Source organism: Rhinoderma darwinii, chromosome 1 (genome assembly GCF_050947455.1).
Source record: "Rhinoderma darwinii isolate aRhiDar2 chromosome 1, aRhiDar2.hap1, whole genome shotgun sequence".
In the NCBI taxonomy this organism is placed as follows: Eukaryota; Metazoa; Chordata; class Amphibia; order Anura; family Rhinodermatidae; genus Rhinoderma; species Rhinoderma darwinii.
In genome coordinates, this window is record NC_134687.1 from 386,835,889 (window position 1) to 386,857,247 (window position 21,359).

General features: G+C 42.4%; 1 protein-coding gene across 3 annotated transcripts in view; it reads right to left on the reverse strand.

The window, feature by feature from the left end:
- Positions 1-21,359, reverse strand: part of LOC142652779 (uncharacterized) — a 159,986-nt gene that overhangs the window by 70,967 nt on the left and 67,660 nt on the right. For all 3 annotated transcript variants that reach the window (XR_012847929.1, XM_075828466.1, XM_075828459.1), the window contains exons 6-7: positions 14,107-14,254; positions 7,717-7,886 (exon numbers count right to left, since the gene is read on the reverse strand). Coding sequence is in view for 2 of the 3 variants with exons in the window: in XM_075828466.1 (XP_075684581.1) it covers positions 7,717-7,886; positions 14,107-14,254 (318 nt within the window). In the remaining variant the exon portion in view is untranslated. The remainder of the gene's footprint in view (positions 1-7,716; positions 7,887-14,106; positions 14,255-21,359) is intronic.

Consider the following 21,359-nt stretch of genomic DNA (forward strand, 5'->3'; position numbering starts at 1 on the left):
TGGCCATTTAACCACTTAGATGCCTCATGGTCAATAACCAGTACAGCATCCAAACTGTTAAGACAGATGGGGGCCCCCTCTGTCATCCCATAAGCCACACCATGTCGTAGTGCTGTTGAGTTGTCATGGCCTAATGAAAGCCCCCAGGTCTGCCATCTTCGTACTCCAATTAAGCCCTGCCAGAGGATTGACGGTATACTGATTGACAAAATTAGTGCAGTGTATTGTACAAGCAATCCAACGTGTTTAAGTCCCCTAGTGGGACTAAAAAAAGGCAAAATTATGTTTAATAAAGTTTACAAATAAATTTAAAAAAAACATTAAAGTAAAAAAAAAAAACATTTTCCCATTTTTTGAATAAAATAATGTAATCAGGAAAAAAATATAATATAATATAATATTGCTGCGTTCGGAAAGGTCAAACAATTTAAATATAACATTATCTATCCCGCATGGTGAATGCCGTAAAAACAGTATTGCTGTTTATTGTTCACCTCGACTCCCAAGAAAATGGAGAGGTGAGGGAAAAACTAAAACACTGCGACGGGAAGGGGTTAGGGCCAAAACAGGCTTGGTCAGTAAATCGTTAGTAGCCTTTGTATACTTTTCTTATTGAGTGATAAGAGCTGCACCGGGCCCCCAAATCTCTTCATTGCTTAACCCCTCCCCGACCCATGACGTGTCGGCACTTCATGGAGTGGGGGGATGATGTATGGAGCGGGCTGTGTTTTACAGCTGACACTTTGCTCCAACGGCCAGGAACAGCAATTTCGCAGTGCCTGGCCGTTTAAAGGGGTTGTGCCATAAAACATATGTATCCCCTATTCTCAGGTCGGACTCCCAGCGAAAAGGAGCACGGGGACTGAAAGTCACCAATAGCGCTACTTGAGAAGCTTTCACTTCCGTGTTCTGTGTCCGGCAGCTCCATAGAAATGAATGGGATTCTTCTGCGCATGCGCGAACGGCTCTCCATTGATTTCTATGGAGCTGCCGAACAAATAAGCCGGACACAGAACCCAGAAGTCCAAGCTTCTCATGTAGCGCTCTGGGTGACTTTCATTCCCCTGTTCTCCTTATCGCTGGGGGTCCCTGCGGTCGGACCCCCAGCGATCCCACATGTAGCCCCTATCCTGTGGATAGGGGCTACATGTGTTTTATGGCAAACCCTGTTAACTAGTTAAATGCCGCGGTCAATAGCGACCGTGGCATTTATAGGGGTTTTTCCATGGAGGACATTTATGACATATCCACAGGATATCTTCACAAAAAGCGTGGTGAACAGCAGCACACGTCTCCCAAGTTTCAATCAATATGTTCTTTTATTGGTCAAACATCCAGTAAAAAAATGGCACCGTTTCGACCCATGACCTTTCACGGGTCGAAACGTTGCCATTTTCTTACTGGATGTTTGACCAATAAAAGAACATATTGATTGAAACTTGGGAGACGCGTGCTGCTGTTCACCACGCTTTTTCTGAAGATTACATTACGTCAGACTGGGTTTGTCTGATTTTGCAGCGTGACACCGCTCCGGATAACGAGATTTTTGCTGCTTCAAATATTGTATTTTTTGGACTATATCCACAGGATATGTTATAAATTTCAGATAGATGCGGGTCTGGGACCTGCACCTATCTCTAGAACGGGGCCGCCTAAACCCTGTTCTAGATTTCTGTGCTCTCCCGGCCACTTGATTTCATGTGGAGTTACTGAAATAGCGTAACTCGCTGAGCTACGCTGTTTCCGTAACTCCCATAGAACTGAATAGTAGTTATGGAAACAGCGTAGCTCACATGCTAAGCTGTTTCCGTAACTGTCATTCACTACTATGGGAGTTACGAAAACAGCGTAGCTCAGCAATTTACTCTACGTGTAACGAAGTGGCCGCTTATTCCTAGGAAAACTAACAAAATGTGTAAAAAGAAAATAAAAAACGTTAGATAAATATTGTATAAAAAAAAATATTACAAGTTAAAAAAAACACATTTTCCCAAAGCACAGTGTAAAAAATAAAATAGTTTGGCATAGCTGCATCCGTAAAAGTCCAACAATATACCATTATTTAACTCGCACGGTGAACGGCGTAAAAAAAAATTTAAGACATCAGAATAGTTTTTTGGTCACAGCGCTTAAAAAAATAAAATTAAAAAAGTGATCAAATAAATCTTATGTACCAAAAAATGGTGCCAATGAAACTACAGCTCGTCCTGCAAAAAATAAGTCCTCACACCGCTCAATCAATGAAAAAAATATTAAAAAGTTATGGCTCTCAGAATGTGGTAAAACAGAACAAATTATTTTTTCCCAAATTATTTCTTTCTGTTGTCTAAAAGCTGTGTGCGTCTTATGCTCAGGTGCGTCTTATAGTCCGAAAAATACGGTAAATATTTAATGACTATCGATGCTTTAATTTTGAAATGTTCCCAGCAGAGGTGTAATAGCAAATGTATATTAGAGACTCATTCGTATCATTATCCGTGTTATCCGTGTGATATTAATAAGGTTTAGAGTAAATGGCCATTTCCGTTTTCTCAGCTAACAAAAGACGAGGTTGTATGACAGAAAACTTAAAGGAACAGTGTCACGACCAACTTTTTTTTTAATATGTTATGTGTTTTAGTGTGATAGATCAATAAATTTTATTAATGTATGTTGCTGTGTTGTACTTTTTACGTTTTTACTTCATTTACTTCTCTATGGGGGCTGCCATTTTTGTTTCCATTACTGTGTGTGTCGATTAACGACACATACAGTGATGGAATACGGCACACACATCCCCATAGAGAATGGGAACGGGAGCCGTCCCATCCACTATAGCGTACGCGGTCTATGTGTGAGCGGCGCATGCAAACCAAGTAACAAAAGCTCAGTGCAGTTATTTAAGATAAATCTCCCGCATTTCAGCAAGTGAATAGTGACGTCTTCTGTTCCTCAATGCTAGCTACATAATCTCACACTTTTGCCTGCCAGGTATGGTTCCAGGATGTGGTTTTCTTTTGTAAACAAACACGTGAAAGCTCTTCAAACTTCACTGGATATGTCATGGGCGAGGCCACAATTAATGTTCTGCGCCTGAAACATTCCCTGACAGTCGAGTTCTGCACAGTGGTGACGTCTGTTCGGCACCTAACATCCTGACTGCACGGTAATGACACTAGGAATAAACAAGCACAAGTGCCAAAGCCCCTTTCAGGTGACAGCAGGTGCCCTGTTCACCTGCACGCTTTGCCGGACTTCTATAGAGCACATATAAGATTTTGCCGTTTTGTAGTTCACATCTTTTCTAGGGAATGAGTGAGATTTTGAATGTATTTAATGTGAAGCTGAGAACTTTCATTCAAAAATACAATAACAGTACAAACAGTAAAAGCAGAATCCTGTATTCCTGCTTATGTTGCCCCTGTTAAAGGATTTGCTGTAGCCTTCAAAATGTGTTGAATTATAAATGAAATACATATTTATGCCTCCATCGGTTGCCCCACATGTTACTGAAGAGTGGTTGCCCACAAAAGGGGGCTAATTGTTGCATCTATCTACCTATATTGTGTGAGTATATCCGCATGTCTTAGGCTCTGTTTACATTGGCGTTATTAACCCCTTAGTGACCACTAATACGCCTTTTCACGTGAGTCACTAAGGGGCCTTAGGCTAGGCTGACGCCTTTTCACGTCAGCCTAGTCTAAGTCCTGCACGGGAGATGACAGCTGAGCTCCTGCTCCAACGCCCGCGATCGAAGTTTACTTCGATCGCGGCCGTTTAACCCGTTAAATGCCGCCGTCAATAGCGACCGCGGTATTTAACTTTGTTTACAAAGGGAGTGCGCTCCCTCTGTCACCCATCGGCGGCCCGCGAATGCAATCGCGGGTCTCCGATGGGGTGTCATGGCAGCCGCGGGGGCCTGATAAAAACCCCCAGGTCTGCCCTGGACATATGCCTGTTAGGACGCGCCGGAGGCACGTCCCAACAGATTGCCTGTCAGATTTACACTGACAGGCAATAATGCTCTGGTATACGAAGTATACCAGAGCATTATAGCAGCGATCGGAACATCGCACAGTAAAGTCCCCTAGTGGGACTAATGAAAGAAGTCATCAAAGTGAAATAAAGATTATTAATAAAAATTACAGTAAAAAAATAAATAAAACCATTTTTTTCCATACAAAGTGGTTTTATTTAGTAAAAGTGTAAAAAAAAAAAAGTACACATATGTGGTATCGCCGCGACCGTAATGACTCCATTAATAAAGTTAATATGTAATTTAAACCGCAAAGTGAAAACCGTAAAAAAAAACGCAAAAAACCATGGCGAAATTGCAATTTTTTTCCATTGCCCCCCAAAAAAGTCATAATAAAAATGAATCAATAAGTCCCACGCACCCCAAAACAGTACCATTCAAAACTACGTCTTGTCCCGCAGAAAACAAGCCCAAAAAATCACTACATTGATGGAAAAATAAAAAAATTACAGCTCTTGGAAAGCGACGATGCAAAAACAAATAATTTTAGTTCAAAAGGGTTTTTATTGTGCAAAAGTCGTAAAACATAAAAAACCTCTACATATGTGGTATCGCCGTAATCGTACCGACCCATAGAATAAAGGTACCATGTTATTTACGTCGCATAGTGAACGGCGTCAATTTAAAAACGCATAAAACAATGGCGGAATTTCAGGTTTTTTTTATAATCCCCCCCAAAAAGGTTAATAAAAGTTAATATAAAAATTATATGTACCCAAAAATGGTGTCATTAAAAAGCACAACTAATCCCGCAAAAAACAAGTCCTCATACAGCTATGTAGACGAAAAAATAAAAAAGCTATAGCTCTTTGAATGCGACTATAGAAAAACGAATAAAATAGCTTGGTCATTAGGGCCTAAAATGGGCTGGTCACTAAGGGGTTAACCTCTGTCACGGGTTCTGTCACTATTGTCGGCAAAAATAGCAAAGCATGCCACGCTAGTCTTGCAGTCTAAACAATGGGAACCTCGACGGAATCCCAACAGACCCCATTTTAAGACAATAAAAAAGCCATGATGTCAGTGTGAACATAGCCTAATGGCCCTGCATCTATTATTAGACTCTGCGCTCTACTTTTTATATTTCCACTAGCTCTCCACTTTTTCATATTTTTTTCTAGTACAAACATTTTGGATTTGTTCTTTTAGGCCACGAACACACACAGCGTGTTCAGGGCAGATAACTTGGCCTGCTAAAATTTTTGGGATTGAAAGAGCTTTTGATTTCTGTAAATATGACCTCCTGATGCTGCAAATTCAACAAATTATCATTTTAGTTCTCTTTACAACCTTTAAAATGTTTTGATCTCTGTTGTGCATAATTTGAAACAGTGCATTTTGAGTTTTTTACTTCTAAAAAAAATCTGTTATCATTAGGAGATTTGTTCAATAAAATTTGCATTATACTCCAATGGTTGATGGCTTGAAGATTATACTGACTGTCATTTGCATCGACTATTTAGGAAAATCAGCGAAAAATAACATTTGCATAATAATTTGGAACGCGGTGTATAAGACTTCAAAACGGCCAGAAATAAAGCATGTACAAAATTACACTACTGTAAATAAAAATGACACTACTGTAAATAAAAATGACACTAAAAATGCCACTCTACGTTAGTTTTGCTCACGTAAAAAACTCAGTGTTTTTCTTGCATTGCAATTCCATGTGTTATCCGTGTACACTGCACGTCTGCGTTTTTGCTTGTGTGAATCAGGCCTTAGGCCACACGGAGCGGCAATGACCACACGGAGCGGCATTTGACAACCGCATCGGCACCATGCGCGGCTGTCAAATGCTGCAAGTTGTTGCAGGTAAAACGGCTCTCTACCTGCAAAATCGTGCGGCCATTAATTAAAACACCCTTTATGGCCACACGATTTTGCAGGTAAAGCACCGGGTTCCCACGGGTTGGATACACTGCGTAAAAATTACACAGCGCGTCCGACCTTGAACCCGCAGTACTTTCAGTCCGAAAAATCGCACCACATTGCGGTTCTTCGGATGGAATTTCCATTGCGGAAAGCAGCCCTTGAAAAATTTTTTAAAAACTTACATACTTAACACCTCCCTCTACTCTGAGCATAGTCTGGCCTCCTACAATGACGTTGCAGGCCATGTGGGATGAAACGTCATCCCAGAAGGCCGGACTGCAGGAAGAAGGAGAGCGTTCCAGGTAAGTATGATTTTTTTTCCCAAAGTTGCGATTTTTATCGCAACACTTGGCTTTCTGTTGCGGGTTTTACATATCCATTGAATTCAATGGGGAAAACCACCAACAGAAAATCAACAAAAACGCAGCATAACTTGACATGTTGCGGAATCAAATTTCCGCACATAATTCCGCTGCGGAAATTCTGCAGCGTTTAGGCTACGTGGGAACCTGGTCAAAGACTAGAATCACATGCGGTTTTTATTGCAGTTTTATATGTATTTTTTGTGCCTAAGCCAGGAGTGGATCCTAAAAGAAAAAAAAATATCAAGAAAAGACATATCTCTTTTGGATCCACTCCACTGTGTTTGACTCAAAAAAACTGCATGTATAATATCAGCCCAAACGCCATAAAAAATAATGTAATATTTTAACAATCGCTGGCATTTTAACATGCAGTTTAAAATGCCAGATAAAAATCTATGTGAAGGAGACATAAATACCCTTTTAACATGGGCCGATGATCGGGCAAACGAGCGTTCATATGAACGCTCGTTCCCGATCTTTGCCATGTGTAACGTTCATCGGCTGATTGAATAGTTTCTGCAGCACAAAAAATTATCATATTATCGTTGTCGGTAGCACATCTCCCTGTGTAAACAGAGAGATGAGCTGCTGACATGATGGAAATGTATGGGGACGAGCGATCGTAGTAACAATCACTCTTCCCCATACATTACTGATCATAGCTCCTTGTGAAAGGAGCAAACGAGCCACGATCAACGAGCTGTCTTGTTGATCAGAGCTCGTTTTCACGGCCATATCGGGCCGTGTAATAGGATCTTAAAGGTTATAGAAACCTTTGAACACTTTTTTTTTTTTTTTAAATAAAACAATGTATTATTGTTTTTAGTGCAACTTTGTTATTGTTTTTTATTAAAAAATAAAATTTTTGAGATACAGCTTCTCGGTAGCCTGGATACATAAAAGCTCTATCTTGCGTTCAAACAGCCTCCTTGTAGATCGTGCCATACACAGCTCCCCCTTGTAGATCGTGCCATACACAGCTCCCCCTTGTAGATAGAGCCACGCAGCCCCCCTTGTAGGTAGTGCCACACAGCCCTCCTTGTAGATAGTGCCACACAGCCCCCCTTGTAGATAGTGCCATACAGCTCCTCTTGTAGATAGTGCCATACAGCCCCCCTTGTAGATAGTGCCACACAGCCCCCCTTGTAGATAGTGCCATACAGCTCCCCTTGTAGATAGTGTCACACAGACCCTCCTTGTAGATAGTGTCGCACTGCCCTCTCACTGTGATTGACTGCCATGGAAAGTTTCAGAGCAGTAGGAGGAGGGCTCTCTTACTGTGATTGACTGCCAGGGAAAGTTTCAGAGCAGTAGGAGGAGGGCTCTCTCACTGTAATTGACTGCCAGGGAAAGTGTCAGAGCAGTAGGAATAGGGCTCTCTCACGGTGATTGACTGCCAGGTAGAGTTTCAGAGCAACAGAATAAAGTTCAATGAATCGAAAGCTAAATGTACCATTTTACCTTGAGAGAATCTTTGCAGTGCTGAAAAAGCTGTCTGAAGCCTACGTCTGTGATGCTCTGAGTGTTATCATGACAGCGATATAGCGATATTGACTCTGGGTGATGAAGTCCTATGCTGACCAGACAGGAGTCCTTTATGGAATGGTAGTTTATTATCGTTATCACTTTCCCTAAATGAAGACCGATAAAAATGTTTTTAGATATACATTTTCTGTAGAAACATAACTTTTATTAACCTTCCTTTTATTCATCATAATAAAAGAACAAATATAAAATCAACAGCAGATTACATCCTTTTCATACACGATAGGATATAGGGATTCATATAAGTGTCTGAAACGTCAGATGGATGGCGCAGATACTAGACATCTCCTATGGAAGTGTCCTAAATTGGTAAGGTACAATTGGCAGGTGTTAGAGGATATAGAAAAAGGCTTGATCCCAAAAACCCAGTGGTATGCATACTTTGGGACACTTTTAGTATTAACGGGAGTAGTTCCCTGCCCAGCGGGTGGCTGGGTTGCTCCTCTGCAGTGAGGGGGTCGCATAGCTAAATCAGCACTGCTGCCCCTTCATACTCAGGATCGGTGGGGATCTGAGAGTGCCTTCACTTGTTAAGATGTGAATACCTCTTTAATGGTAAGCAATGTATGAAAGGTATGAAAAATACAGTTTATGTATACTTTGTGTACTGTATATATGAAGGGATAGAGCAATAGTATATGAAAAGATGTAGAAACCTAACTTACCGAGTGTAAAAAAATACACCTTTAAAGGATTTTTCTGCTGTTTTGTTATATTTATTTCTTGCCTTGCTACTTTCCAGGAATGACAACAGGAGGTGGCTGCCTTTGTAGCTCCCCACGGATTGTCACTGAGCTTTCCTAGGCTCTTGAATGGTAAGTCAGGCTACTGTCATTATTGGAAAGCATACAGAATAGAACATTTTTTAAACAACCCGAGAATAACTCAAGGGCTGACATACTAGAGTTTGTTTTATTTATTTTTATTTTTAGTGGAAGTGATTTTCAAAAATGAAAAGGAATATAAGGAGGTCAAATTTGCCCCTCCCTAATACCTACCTCTTAAGGCTTGGTTCACATCTGCGTCAGGACTCCATTCATGGGTTCCGTCAGGAGTTTATGAAGAAATAGAATTAGAATTTTTGCGTTAAAAAAACTGAAAGTAAATAAATCAGCCAGGAAAAGAACGCTTAAAAGACAATTTTAATATTAAATCCTTAAAAAAGGTTAAGCTAGCCAATGTGTTCCTAAAGATACCAGGCTAGCCAGGTAGGTAGACAGATGCTAGATAAGGGTACCAATAATGAGTAGTAATCCACCTAACGTTCAATTATTGTAGCATTCCTACAAGATCCTAGCTGAAAATATATAACACCTGTCCCTACCTGGACTAAATAGCAAAGTGTGCATTCACAGTGAATAAAGATCTGATACCTAGCAGAGTGTGCATTCACACTGAAAAAAGATCTGATACCTAGCAGAGTGTGTATTCACACTGAATACAGATTTGATACCTGCTAGGTATAAGATATTTATTCACTGTGAATGCACACTCTGCTAGGTATCAGATCTTTATTCAGTGTGAATGCACAATCTGTTAGGTATCAGATCTGTATTCAGTGTGAATGCACACTCTGCTAGGTATCAGATCTTTATTCAGTGTGAATGCACACTCTGCTAGGTATCAGATCTTTATTCACTGTGAATGCACACTCTGCTAGGTATCAGATCTTTATTCAGTGTGAATGCACACTCTGCTCGGTGTCAGATCTTTATTCACTGTGAATGCACACTCTGCTAGGTATCAGATCTGTATTCAGTGTGAATGCACACTCTGCTCGGTATCAGATCTTTATTCAGTGTGAATGCACACTCTGCTCGGTATCAGATCTTTATTCAGTGTGAATGCACACTCTGCTAGGTATCAGATCTGTATTCAGTGTGAATGCACACTCTGCTAGGTATCAGATCTGTATTCAGTCTGAATGCACACTCTGTTAGGTATCAGATCTTTATTCAGTGTGAATGCACACTCTGCTAGGTATCAGATCTTTATTCAGTGCGAATGCACACTCTGTTCGGTATCAGATCTGTATTCAGTGTAAATACACACTCTGCTAGGTATCAGATCTTTATTCAGTGTGAATGCACACTCTGCTAGGTATCAGATCTTTATTCAGTGTGAATGCACACTCTGCTAGGTATCAGATCTTTATTCAGTGTGAATGCACACTCTGCTAGGTATCAGATCTTTATTCACTGTGAATGGACACTCTGCTAGGTATCAGATCTGTATTCACTGTGAATGCACACTCTGCTAGGTATCAGATCTTTATTCAGTGTGAATACACACTCTGATAGGTATCAGATATTTATTCACTGTGAATGCACACTCTGCTAGGTATCAGATATTTATTCAGTGTGAATGCACACTCTGATAGGTATCAGATCTTTATTCACTGTGAATGCACACTCTGCTAGGTATCAGATCTTTATTCAGTGTGAATACACACTCTGATAGGTATCAGATCTTTATTCACTGTGAATGCACACTCTGATAGGTATCAGATCTTTATTCACTGTGAATGCACACTCTGCTAGGTATCAGATCTTTATTCACTGTGAATGCACACTCTGCTAGGTATCAGATCTTTATTCAGTGTGAATGCACACTCTGATAGGTATCAGATATTTATTCACTGTGAATGCACACTCTGCTAGGTATCAGATATTTATTCAGTGTGAATGCACACTCTGATAGGTATCAGATCTTTATTCACTGTGAATGCACACTCTGATAGGTATCAGATCTTTATTCACTGTGAATGCACACTCTGCTAGGTATCAGATCTTTATTCAGTGTGAATGCACACTTTGCTATTTAGTCCAGGTAGGGACAGGTGTTATATATTTTTAGCTAGATATCTAGGGGAATGCTACAATAATTGAACTTTAGGTGGATTACTACTCACTATTGGTACTCTTATCTAACTTCTACCTACCTGGTTAGTCTGGTATCTTTAGGAATACATTGGCTAGTCTAGCCTATTTTGAGGATTTAATATTAAAATTTTCTTTTAAGTGTTCTTTTTCCAGCCAGATTTATTCACTTTCTGTCAGGGGAACCCGTGAACAGAATCCAAACTGAAACAAATGGAAACCATAGGTTTCTGTTTGCATCATCATTGTTTTCAATGGTGACAGTACCGGTGCAAATGGTTTCCGTTTATCCCCGTTGTGTGAGGGTTCCGTCGTTTTGACGGAATGAATAGCGCAGTCGACTACAGTATTGATTCTGTCAAAATGACGAAACCCTTACACAACGATGACAAACCAAAACCATTTGCACCGGATCTGTCACTATTGTAATCAACGGTAATGCAAACGGAAACCTATGGTTTGGATTTCGTTCATGGGTTCCCATGACGGAAAGCTCCGACGGAGCCCTTGAACGTATCCCGACGCAGATGTGAACGAAGCTTAAGTAGTAACATTTTCACAGTAGCTTCCTAATTATGGTAAACCTAATATAAAATAATGATAAATGGTACATGGCATAGAAATGGAAGGGGTTACACCAAGGATGTCAAGTACTGAATCCGGGTATTATTTTATGAATTATTGTATATATGGGAAAGATTCTATTTATTAATTTCATTAAATATTAAACGTTTTCCATCTGATATTAGGTCTGCTTTCTAAGGAAGTGTTATACCAGAGCTTGCCCAGACATCTCCTGCACTGCAGATTTATTGCACACTACTTGTCTTGCGGCACTTTGTTCTTTTGTCTACCTCTCATTTTAGGGAGAAATATTACTAGTTTTTTACTGCTGGCTGCACTGTCACTATGCAACCAGCCTAGACATTGTCATCTTATCTACCTCAGTAACAGGCACCATGAATTCTAGAACTAAGACTGCAAGTGTCAAACATTTTGTTCAGAAAACAAGTGATCAGTGATAGTGACGTTGTGCTTTGATCCTCCAAACTTCTGTGCACGGCTTGTTTGTCTAAGGTGTCAATACAACATTTGTACTGGAATTTACAATTGAAATAACACAGTGTACAGATAATATCTAGAAGAACATGGATTGAGCCTAACATAAACCTAATCTGGAACTGTGTTATGAAAGAGGAGTACAAATTTTATTAAAAATCCCTTTGAACAGCTTCTGTTAGCTATACTGTAGAACTGGCACGAAATAATAGTTATATGGAGCTCTATTAGTGAAATTGAACACATTGTGGTAATGGTGCAGCACAAAACTGTACCACTGCTGCAACCCAAAAACCGTGGCAAATGTTAATACATAGGATTTGTCGTGGTTTTTGCCACCATTGTGTGCCACAAAACTGTTCTAGGAAAGCTTTTGTACTGTACATAAAAACACAATTTTACATGTGGTTTTGATGGTCTGCCGATTTCCCCATTGAAATCAATCGAAGAAAAAAGAGAATTGACTAAAACGTGACCTATAGTACATAGAGTTTCTATGGGTTCCATAGACATAGTTTATACATAAATGACCTACTCTATGCCTGATAAAGGGAAAATACATTGTAAACTTGGCAGTCCCTGCACTATGGAATGCTGGGATACACATGTGAAAACAATTATTAACTATTATATGAAATAAAATAATAATAATACCCCTAAACAATGCCGTTTAATTGGAAAGTATCACAGAAAACAGATTGCTTACTTCATAGCAGATTGTGATTATAAATCGGTGAAGATCACTGTTTATTAATCTATTAGGTAGATTACAGCTTGTTTTCCAAATGAGAATACTAAATATAGCCGCAATAATATCAGTCAGGCTGAGAATTAGTCAGCTGCACACAGATGCCGACTGTTTTCATTCTCTAACCAAACACTTAAAAAGAAATAACACTTGTCATGATTCTTCATAGAAGAAATCAATGTTTTGCCACTAATTTAGAAGGAAATGCACATAAATATTAATGTTGTACAATTCTAGCACAAGAAGAAGGTATGTTCAGTAGAAAAGAAGACTTTCTATTTCTTCTCCATAAAATAGATTGTAAGGCTCTGTTCACAATTGCGTTTGAAGCCTCCATCAGGAGTTTTGTCCCGTTTGATGGTAAAAATATTGCAGCAATATTCTCGCCATCCAAATGACAGAAACCTCGACAGAACCCTGACTGATCCCATAATAAGTTAATGCCTTCTGTCAGTCGCTGTTTAGATAGTATAAAAGATCTGGTACAGTGCCATGGCTCCTGTTAAATGTGAACATAGCCTTAAGTAGCCCATACACATTAGATGAATGTTGGCTTAACTTTGGCGGGATCGGTAAACGATCTAACATTTATGGGGGTGTCGGGAAAATATCCAGACACCCTCACACATGTTAAAAGAGGACAGGCATGGCGGATTTATAAGCAGTGGGTTATTCCCTTCTCCCCATTATGTACACATGAAAGCACGGCCAAACCAGGCATGAATGTGTATGGCGGCGTTGGGAGGAATAGCTGTCTGACAAAGGGGCATTTAGCTGACAGCTATCTAAGGTGTATGACAACCTTTAAGCTGCCAAAGAAATAAGATATTTATCTGCAGATCATTGGCAGATCCAGAATTAGCAGATCCACTGATTTCTAATGTGTATGGGGTGTCTCAACTCTCCCTTTTACAGGAAATAAGTAGATTCCAGAGATGTCTGGCAGCAGCTGACTCCCTTCTTCCTATTGCGAACACATGCACACTTGACCGAGTGTAGATGTGGGCGTCGGGAGACATAGCTATCGGTTGGCCGAAAGTTGTCTAAGGTGTGTGACCACCACAGACATCAGAATATCAGCAGATCTCACCAAATTTAGCTGTATCTGCCAATGGTCTGCACATAAATATCTTATAATGATGGACAGCTTTAGACAGTGATCTTGTCACTTATCAGATGCCCAACTTTATTAAGGCTGGCCATACACTTTAAATAGCTGTCGCCGGACTGTCGTTCGGCCAAGAGCTATTCCTCCTGACTCCCCCATACACATTCACGTTCGGGTTTACTTTCAATAGGGAGAACGGAGAAAGTCGCTGCCAGACTCCTCTGGCAGGGGCTTATCTCCAAACTAACAAAAGAATCGAGCATGTAGAAATTCAACAGCCCTATTCTTCTCTCCCACCATCTGCCATCGGGGGAAGGTCGGGAAACCGCCTTACAAATTAGATGGTCAGCTGGTCCTGCCGAAATCGGTGAGATCGGCTGACATACATCTAATGTGTACGGCCAGCTTAAGGACATTAACAATATTTTTGCTTCTAACATTCTAACAGGAAAGCCTGCAAAATTAGCTTGTTTAAAATAATTAAGAGAGAACTATTTTTAATATGAACTTACATAAACTGTCATCATTGGCAATGTATCTAAATCTTCGGCATACTTGAGCAACTTTTGAGAGATCTCCATGGGATAATAAAGAAAAAATATAAATCCACAGCTCATCTGGCAAAAGAAGCCACAAAGAAGCATTTTCTCCTTCAGACATCTGGACAGAAAAATACAGATAAATGTATGTGACATTCTAATAGCATACAAGGCTAAAAATAACATGTAAGACTGACAGGTACATGAAAAAAGATATGTCGATTTTTGTAAACATTAGAAACATAAACAACTATAAGGAGGTAAAAGAACATCAAAAATCCATTAAAGGATTTGTTATGTACTATGTTATATTATTTATACAGCGCTAACATATTCTGCAATGCTGTAAGGAGATTGTCACCATTCACATCAGTCCATGTCCCTAATCGGGCTTATAATCTAATTTCCCTATTTTAGACACACACTAGGACTTATTTCATAGGAAGCCAATTAAACTATCAGTATGTTTTTATCATTTGGGATGAAAGAGTAGCACTCAGAGGAAAACCACACTGACACAGGGAGAGAATACAAACTCCATATATATATATATATATATATATATATATATATATATATATATACACTACCGTTCAAAAGTTTGGGGTCACCCAGACAATTTTGTGTTTTCCATGAAAACTCACACTTATATTTATCAAATGAGTTGCAAAATGACTAGAAAATATAGTCAGGACATTGACAAGGTTAGAAATAATGATTTTTATTTCAAATAATAATTTTCTCCTTCAAACTTTGCTTTCGTCAAAGAATGCTCCATTTGCAGCAATTACAGCATTCTAGCTGTTAATTTGCTGAGGTAATCGGGAGAAATTTCACCCCATGCTTCCAGAAGCCCCTCCCACAAGTTGGATTGGCTTGATGGGCACTTCTTGCGTACCATACGGTCAAGCTGCTCCCACAACAGCTCTATGGGGTTGAGATCTGGTGACTGCGCTGGCCACTCCATTACAGATAGAATACCAGCTGCCTGCTTCTTCCCTAAATAGTTCTTGCATAATTTGGAGGTGTGCTTTGGGTCATTGTCCTGTTGTAGGATGAAATTGGCTCCAATCAAGCGCTGTCCACAGGGTATGGCATGGCGTTGCAAAATGGAGTGATAGCCTTCCTTATTCAAAATCCCTTTTACCTTGTACAAATCTCAGACTTTACCAGCACCAAAGCAACCCCAGACCATCACATTACCTCCACCATGCTTGACAGATGGCGTCAGGCACTCTTCCAGCATCTTTTCAGTTGTTCTGCGTCTCACAAATGTTCTTCTGTGTGATCCAAACAACTCAAACTTCGATTCGTCTGTCCATAACACTTTTTTCCAATCTTCCTCTGTCCAATGTCTGTGTGCTTTTGCCCATATTAATCTTTTCCTTTTATTAGCCAGTCTCAGATATGGCTTTTTCTTTGCCACTCTGCCCTGAAGGCCAGCATCCTGGAATCGCCTCTTCACTGTAGACGTTGACACTGGCGTTTTGCGAGTACTATTTAATGAAGCTGCCAGTTGAGGACCTGTGAGGCGTCTATTCCTCAAACTAGAGACTCTAATGTACTTGTCTTGTTGCTCAGTTGTGAGGCGGGGCCTCCCACTTCTCTTTCTACTCTGGTTTGAGCCTGTTTGTGCTGTCCTCTGAAGGGAGTAGTACACACCGTTGTAGGAAATCTTCAGTTTCTTGGCAATTTCTCGCATGGAATAGCCTTCATTTCTAAGAACAAGAATAGATTGTCGAGTTTCACATGAAAGCTCTCTTTTTCTAGCCATTTTGGGAGTTTAATCGAACCCACAAATGTAATGCTCCAGATTCTCAACTAGCTCAAAGGAAGGTCAGTTTTATAGCTCCTCTAAACAGCAAAACTGTTTACAGCGGTGCTAACATAATTGCACAAGGGTTTTCTAATCATCCATTAGCCTTCTAACACAGGTAGCAAACACAATGTACCATTAGAACACTGGAGTGATGGTTGCTGGAAATGGGCCTCTATACACCGATGTAGATATTGCATTAAAAACCAGACGTTTGCAGCTAGAATAGTCATTTAGCACATTAACAATGTATAGAGTGTATTTCTGATTAATTTAATGTTATCTTCATTGAAAAAAACTGTGCTTTTCTTAAAAAAATCAGGACATTTCTAAGTGACCCTAAACTTTTGAACGGTAGTGTATATATATATATATATATATATATATATATATATATTGTCTTTAGCTGGATTTAAACTTGGCAGATCTGTAGAGCAGCACATAATAAATCGATCATACCACTATATTCTGAACTGAGGTTTTACCTTAGGTGAAACGCATATGTTGCATATAAAAAAGTCCTATTATTGTATCGCTCCGTTGCACACATGCTGGACATAAAAATTGTTATTCATTAATTATACTGGAGGCTCGAATCATTAGAAAAAAATTATGTCTCTACATTATGTAACACCCATGGCCGCGGGCCATCAGGTTTACTCACCTCCTGACGGCCGCAGCCATGGATCAGTGAGCGCTGTCCCGCATCTCCTCCTCGCCAGCACTTACTTCCGCTTTACTCTGCTGTGTCCCGCAGGGTGCGCGCGCACGCTTGTGCCTGGTCTTAAAGGGCCAGCACGAGCACCTGAATTAGATACCCAAATTAGCCCATGAGCACACTGAACTATAAGAAAGGCCCTGCCCCTTACTGCATTGCCTGAGCGTTGTTGTCATTTACCTATGTTCGTCTCTGCAAATGGTCCCTTTTGTGTTTTCCAGTTCCCAGTGTTCCCGTTCCTGATACCTGTCCGTGCTATCCTGGTCCAAGTTCTGTTTAGAGTTGGAGTCGTGTTGTGCTGAGTACTACAGCTGCCTTGTTAAACCACGCCTGGTGTCTGCCTGCTGCCGAGGTCCCATCCGAGCCTATCAGTAGTCTGAAGTTACCACAGGTACACCTATTCAAACTATTGACTTTGACTTGTATCCTGTTGACCAGCTGCCATACCGTCAAGGCGTTACGGCCCAGTTGGTCCACGCACCCTATGTGACAGTACGCTCAGGCCATGGACCCCGCTGGTCCGCCTAAGACTATGTCATTGCCTCAAGCAATGTAGGCAGATCTGCGAGACCTACGTTCATGACAGGACCAACTCCTCCTGGCAGTGAATTCCATTGCATAGCGGCTAGATGCACAAGATGCAGCCTCCTCAGCTCCTGTTCTGACTGATCCTCCTGCAACACCTCCTGTCAGCACCAGTGCTGATCCCCGATTCTCGCTACCACTACCGCCTCGTTACAAAGGAGACGCGAGTACCTGCAGATGATTCCTCAATCAGTGCCAGATCCACTTCTCTCTTCAAGCCAGAGCATTTCTGTCTGATGGTGCCAGGATTGCCTTCATTGTTTCTCTGCTCACTTGCAGGGCCCTAGCGTGGTCGAACCCGATCTGGGAACGACAGGGACCAGAGACCCGTGACTTCTAGGGGTTCCTCCGGACATTTCGTACCGTGTTTGCGGAGACTGGACGAGTCTCGTCGGCAGCGGCCTCCTTGTTGAACCTGCGCCAGGGAGACACCTCCGTGGGCGAGTACACCATTCGATTCCGTACCCTGGCAGGAGAGCTGTCCTGGAACGACGAGGCCCTAGTGGCTACATTCTGGCACGGATTGTCGTCCGAGATCAAGGATGAACTGGCTGCTCGTGATCTGCCATCCACCATGGACACCCTCATTTTGCTTGCCACCCGGATTGATATGAGGTTTCGGGAACGATCCTAGAAGATTCGTCGGGAGAAAAGACTCCCTAGGCTGGCTCCTACTTTCCAGCAGTCTCTGTTACCCTCACCAGGTGGCCCACCTGAGGAGCCTATGCAGGTAAAATTATCCGTTCAGGAGAAACAGCAAAGACGCACTTCGGGACTTTGTCTTTATTGCGTCTATGTTTAACATGTCGTGCGTCTGTGTCCTCAGAAGCCAAAAAAAAACAACGCCTAGGATTGGTTGGGGAGTAGGAGTGGTAATGGTGGTCACCCAGCTTTCCCAGACCCCTGAATGGTAAATCTCTCTAGTTGTGCTGAGACTGTTTGGGGATGTGATTAATGAACCTCTCAGTATCAGCACAACTAGAGAGATTTATGGTTCAGGGGTCTGGGAAAGCTGGGTGACTACCATTACCCCTCCTACTGGAGTGTGTTTGGGGATGTGACTAATGAACCTCTCACACTCCAGTAGGAGTGGTAATGGTGGTCACCCAGCTTTCCAAGAACCCTGAACGGTAAATCTCTCTAGTTGTACTGAGACTGTTTGGGGATGTGACTAATGAACCTCTCAGTCTCAGCACAACTAGAGAGATTGATCGTTCAGGGGTCTTGGAAAGCTGGGTACCACACTAACAGCAGGCATATTGTTTATCACCCAGCTTTCCCAGGACAGTTACATCATGTGTCCTTTATACAGAGACCTGCACGACTATAGGGGGCTCCGTCGGGTGGGGGGGCCCTTGGGGGGCCCGCCAGGGGGGGCCGTCGGGGGTCACGAGAGCGGCGGTCTGTGAGAGAAGAGGGACAGACAGAGATACACACCTTACCTGCAGTGCAGCTGGTCTTCATGATGGCGCCTGCTATCTCCCTGCAAACAGCTGCTCTGCTGTGTGACTCTGACCTGCGTCTGCGCAGTACAGAGACAGAGAGCAGAAGCAATGGACGGGAGCCGTTCATTGACTCCTATGCACTGTAGCTGCCGTATTCCATCTCTGTATGTGTCGTTAATCGACACATACAGAGATGAAAAAAAAATGGCAGCCCCCATAGAGAAGTAAAAGAAAGAAAAAAATAAAAAGTACAACACAAAAACACAAATAAATACAATTTATTTAAATGACATACTAAAAGCAATATTATATAAAAAAAAAAATTCGCGACACCTTGCCTTTATGGTCCATACAGCATTTTCTGAGATTCCCCAATTTTTACCGGCGGTTGATTCCAAACTTCTCCTCACTGACATCTCCCATCTCTACCCTCACCAAGAAAGGCATGAACGCCAAGGTGTGGACTCCAGAGGCGGAATCCACATTTAATAGCCTGAAGAGTGCCTTCATGTCAGCCTCTACCCTCCTGATGTATCTCGACTGTTTTCGTTGGAGGTGGACGCCTCCTGTGTTGGCTCTGGTGCACTCCTGTTCCAGAGAGGTTCCAAGGGCAAGACAATGGTATGTGGCTATTACTTTAAACTCTTCTCTTCCGCAGAAGGCAACTACTCGATTGGGGATCGGGAGTTACAGGCCATCAAATTGGCCCTGGAGGATTGGAGACATCTACTAGAGGGAGCAGTTCATCCCATCTTGATATTCACTGATCACAAGAATCTCACCTATCTCCAGACGGCCCAATGGCTAAACCCTCGTCAGGCCAGGCGGTCGCTGTTCTTTGCCCGGTTCCAGTTTGAGCTCCACTACCGTCCGGCCGACAAGAATGTGAGGACCGATGCCTTATCCAGGTAGTTCGAGATAGTGGACACCATGGAGTCTCCACAAAATATTTTTGATCCGTCTTGCATTGTCTCCGTCAACCCTCTGCAAGTTAGAGACATCCCTCCGGGAAGGACTTTTGTGCGTCTGGCAGACAGAGGGAGAATTCTCCGCTGGGGACACAGCTCCAGACTGGCAGGCCATGCGGGTACCCGTAAGGCCCGAGACCTGATTGCCCATCATTGCCCAAAGCCATCATGGACTTTGTTTCATCTTGCTCGGTGTGCGCAGCTAACAAGGTTGCTCACTCCAAACCTGCTGGCCTGCTCCAGCCACTGCCTGTGCCTGATGCTCCCTGGCAGCATATAGCAATGGACTTTATTACGGAGCTGCCTCCCTCTGCGGGATGAATTACGGTGGTGGATCGATTTTCCAAGATGGCTCACTTCGTTCCGCTGACCGGTCTACCTTCTGCTACTCGACTGTCCGACCTCTTCATCCAACACATCTTCCGCCTGCATGGCTTACCTCGGCGTATAATGTCTGATCGGGGGGTTCAGTTCACCTCAAGTTTCTGGAGAGCCCTCTGTAAACTCCTCAATGTAAAGTTGAACTTTTCCTCAGCCTACCATCCTCAGTCCAATGGTCAAGTCGTGAGGATCAATAAAATCATGGACAACTACCTACGACACTTCATCTCCAAGCAGCATGATGACTGGGTGCAGCTTCTTCCTTGGGCCGAGTTCTCATACAATAAACATACAAGCGAGTCCACAAGAACTACACTGTTCTTCATAGTCTACAGCCAATACCGACTAATGCCTCTCCCGGTATCCATTATGTCCGAAGTACCTGCAGCTGATTCTGCTTTTAGGGACATCCTGCAGATCTGGCAGTAGACCCGATCCGCCATTCTGCTGGCGGCGGACCGCATGAAACGTAAGGCAGACACAAGGAGAAGAGAACCTTCCCAGTTTCTTCCAGGTACGAAGGTCTGGCTGTCCTCCAGAAATATCCAGCTGAGGGTGCGATCCTACAAGTTTGCTCCCAGGTTCCTAGGACCCTTCGAGATCTTGCAACAGATCAACCTTGTCTCCTACAAGCTTCAGCTGCCCCCTACCCTCAAGATTCCCAACTCCTTCCATGTCTCCCTTCTGAAGCCTGTGGTCCTGAACCGCTAAACCAAGATTCCTAGTCCTGCAGTTGATCCCAGTGGTTCATCGGATACATTTGAGGTTAAGGAGATCCTGGACACAAAGAGAGTAGGAGGAAGAACTTTTTATTTGGCGGATTGGAGGGGTTTGGTCCTGAAGAAAGGTCCTGGGAGCCAGAGGAGAACCTCAATGCCCCTGCTCTCCTGAAGAAGTTTCTCTCTCGCTCTGGTCCCAAGAGGAGGGGGCGTAAGAGGGGGGATACTGTAACACCCATGGCTGCGGGCCGTCAGGATTACTCCCCTCCTGATGGCCACAGCCATTGATCTGTGAGCGCTGGCCCGCATCTCCCCCTCAGGAGACGCCAGCGCTCACTTCCGCTTCACTCTGCTGTATCCCGCAGGGTGCACACCTGAATTAGATACTCAAATTAGCCCATGAGCACACTGGACTATAAGAAAGGCCCTACCCCTTTCTTAATTGCCTGAGCGTTGTTGTCATTTACCTATGTTCGTCTCTGCAAATGGTCCCTTAAGTGTTTTCCAGTTCCCAGTGTAGCCGTTACTGATACCTGTATCCTGTATCCCGTGCTATCCTGGTCCAAGTGCCGTTTAGAATTGGAGTTGTGTTGT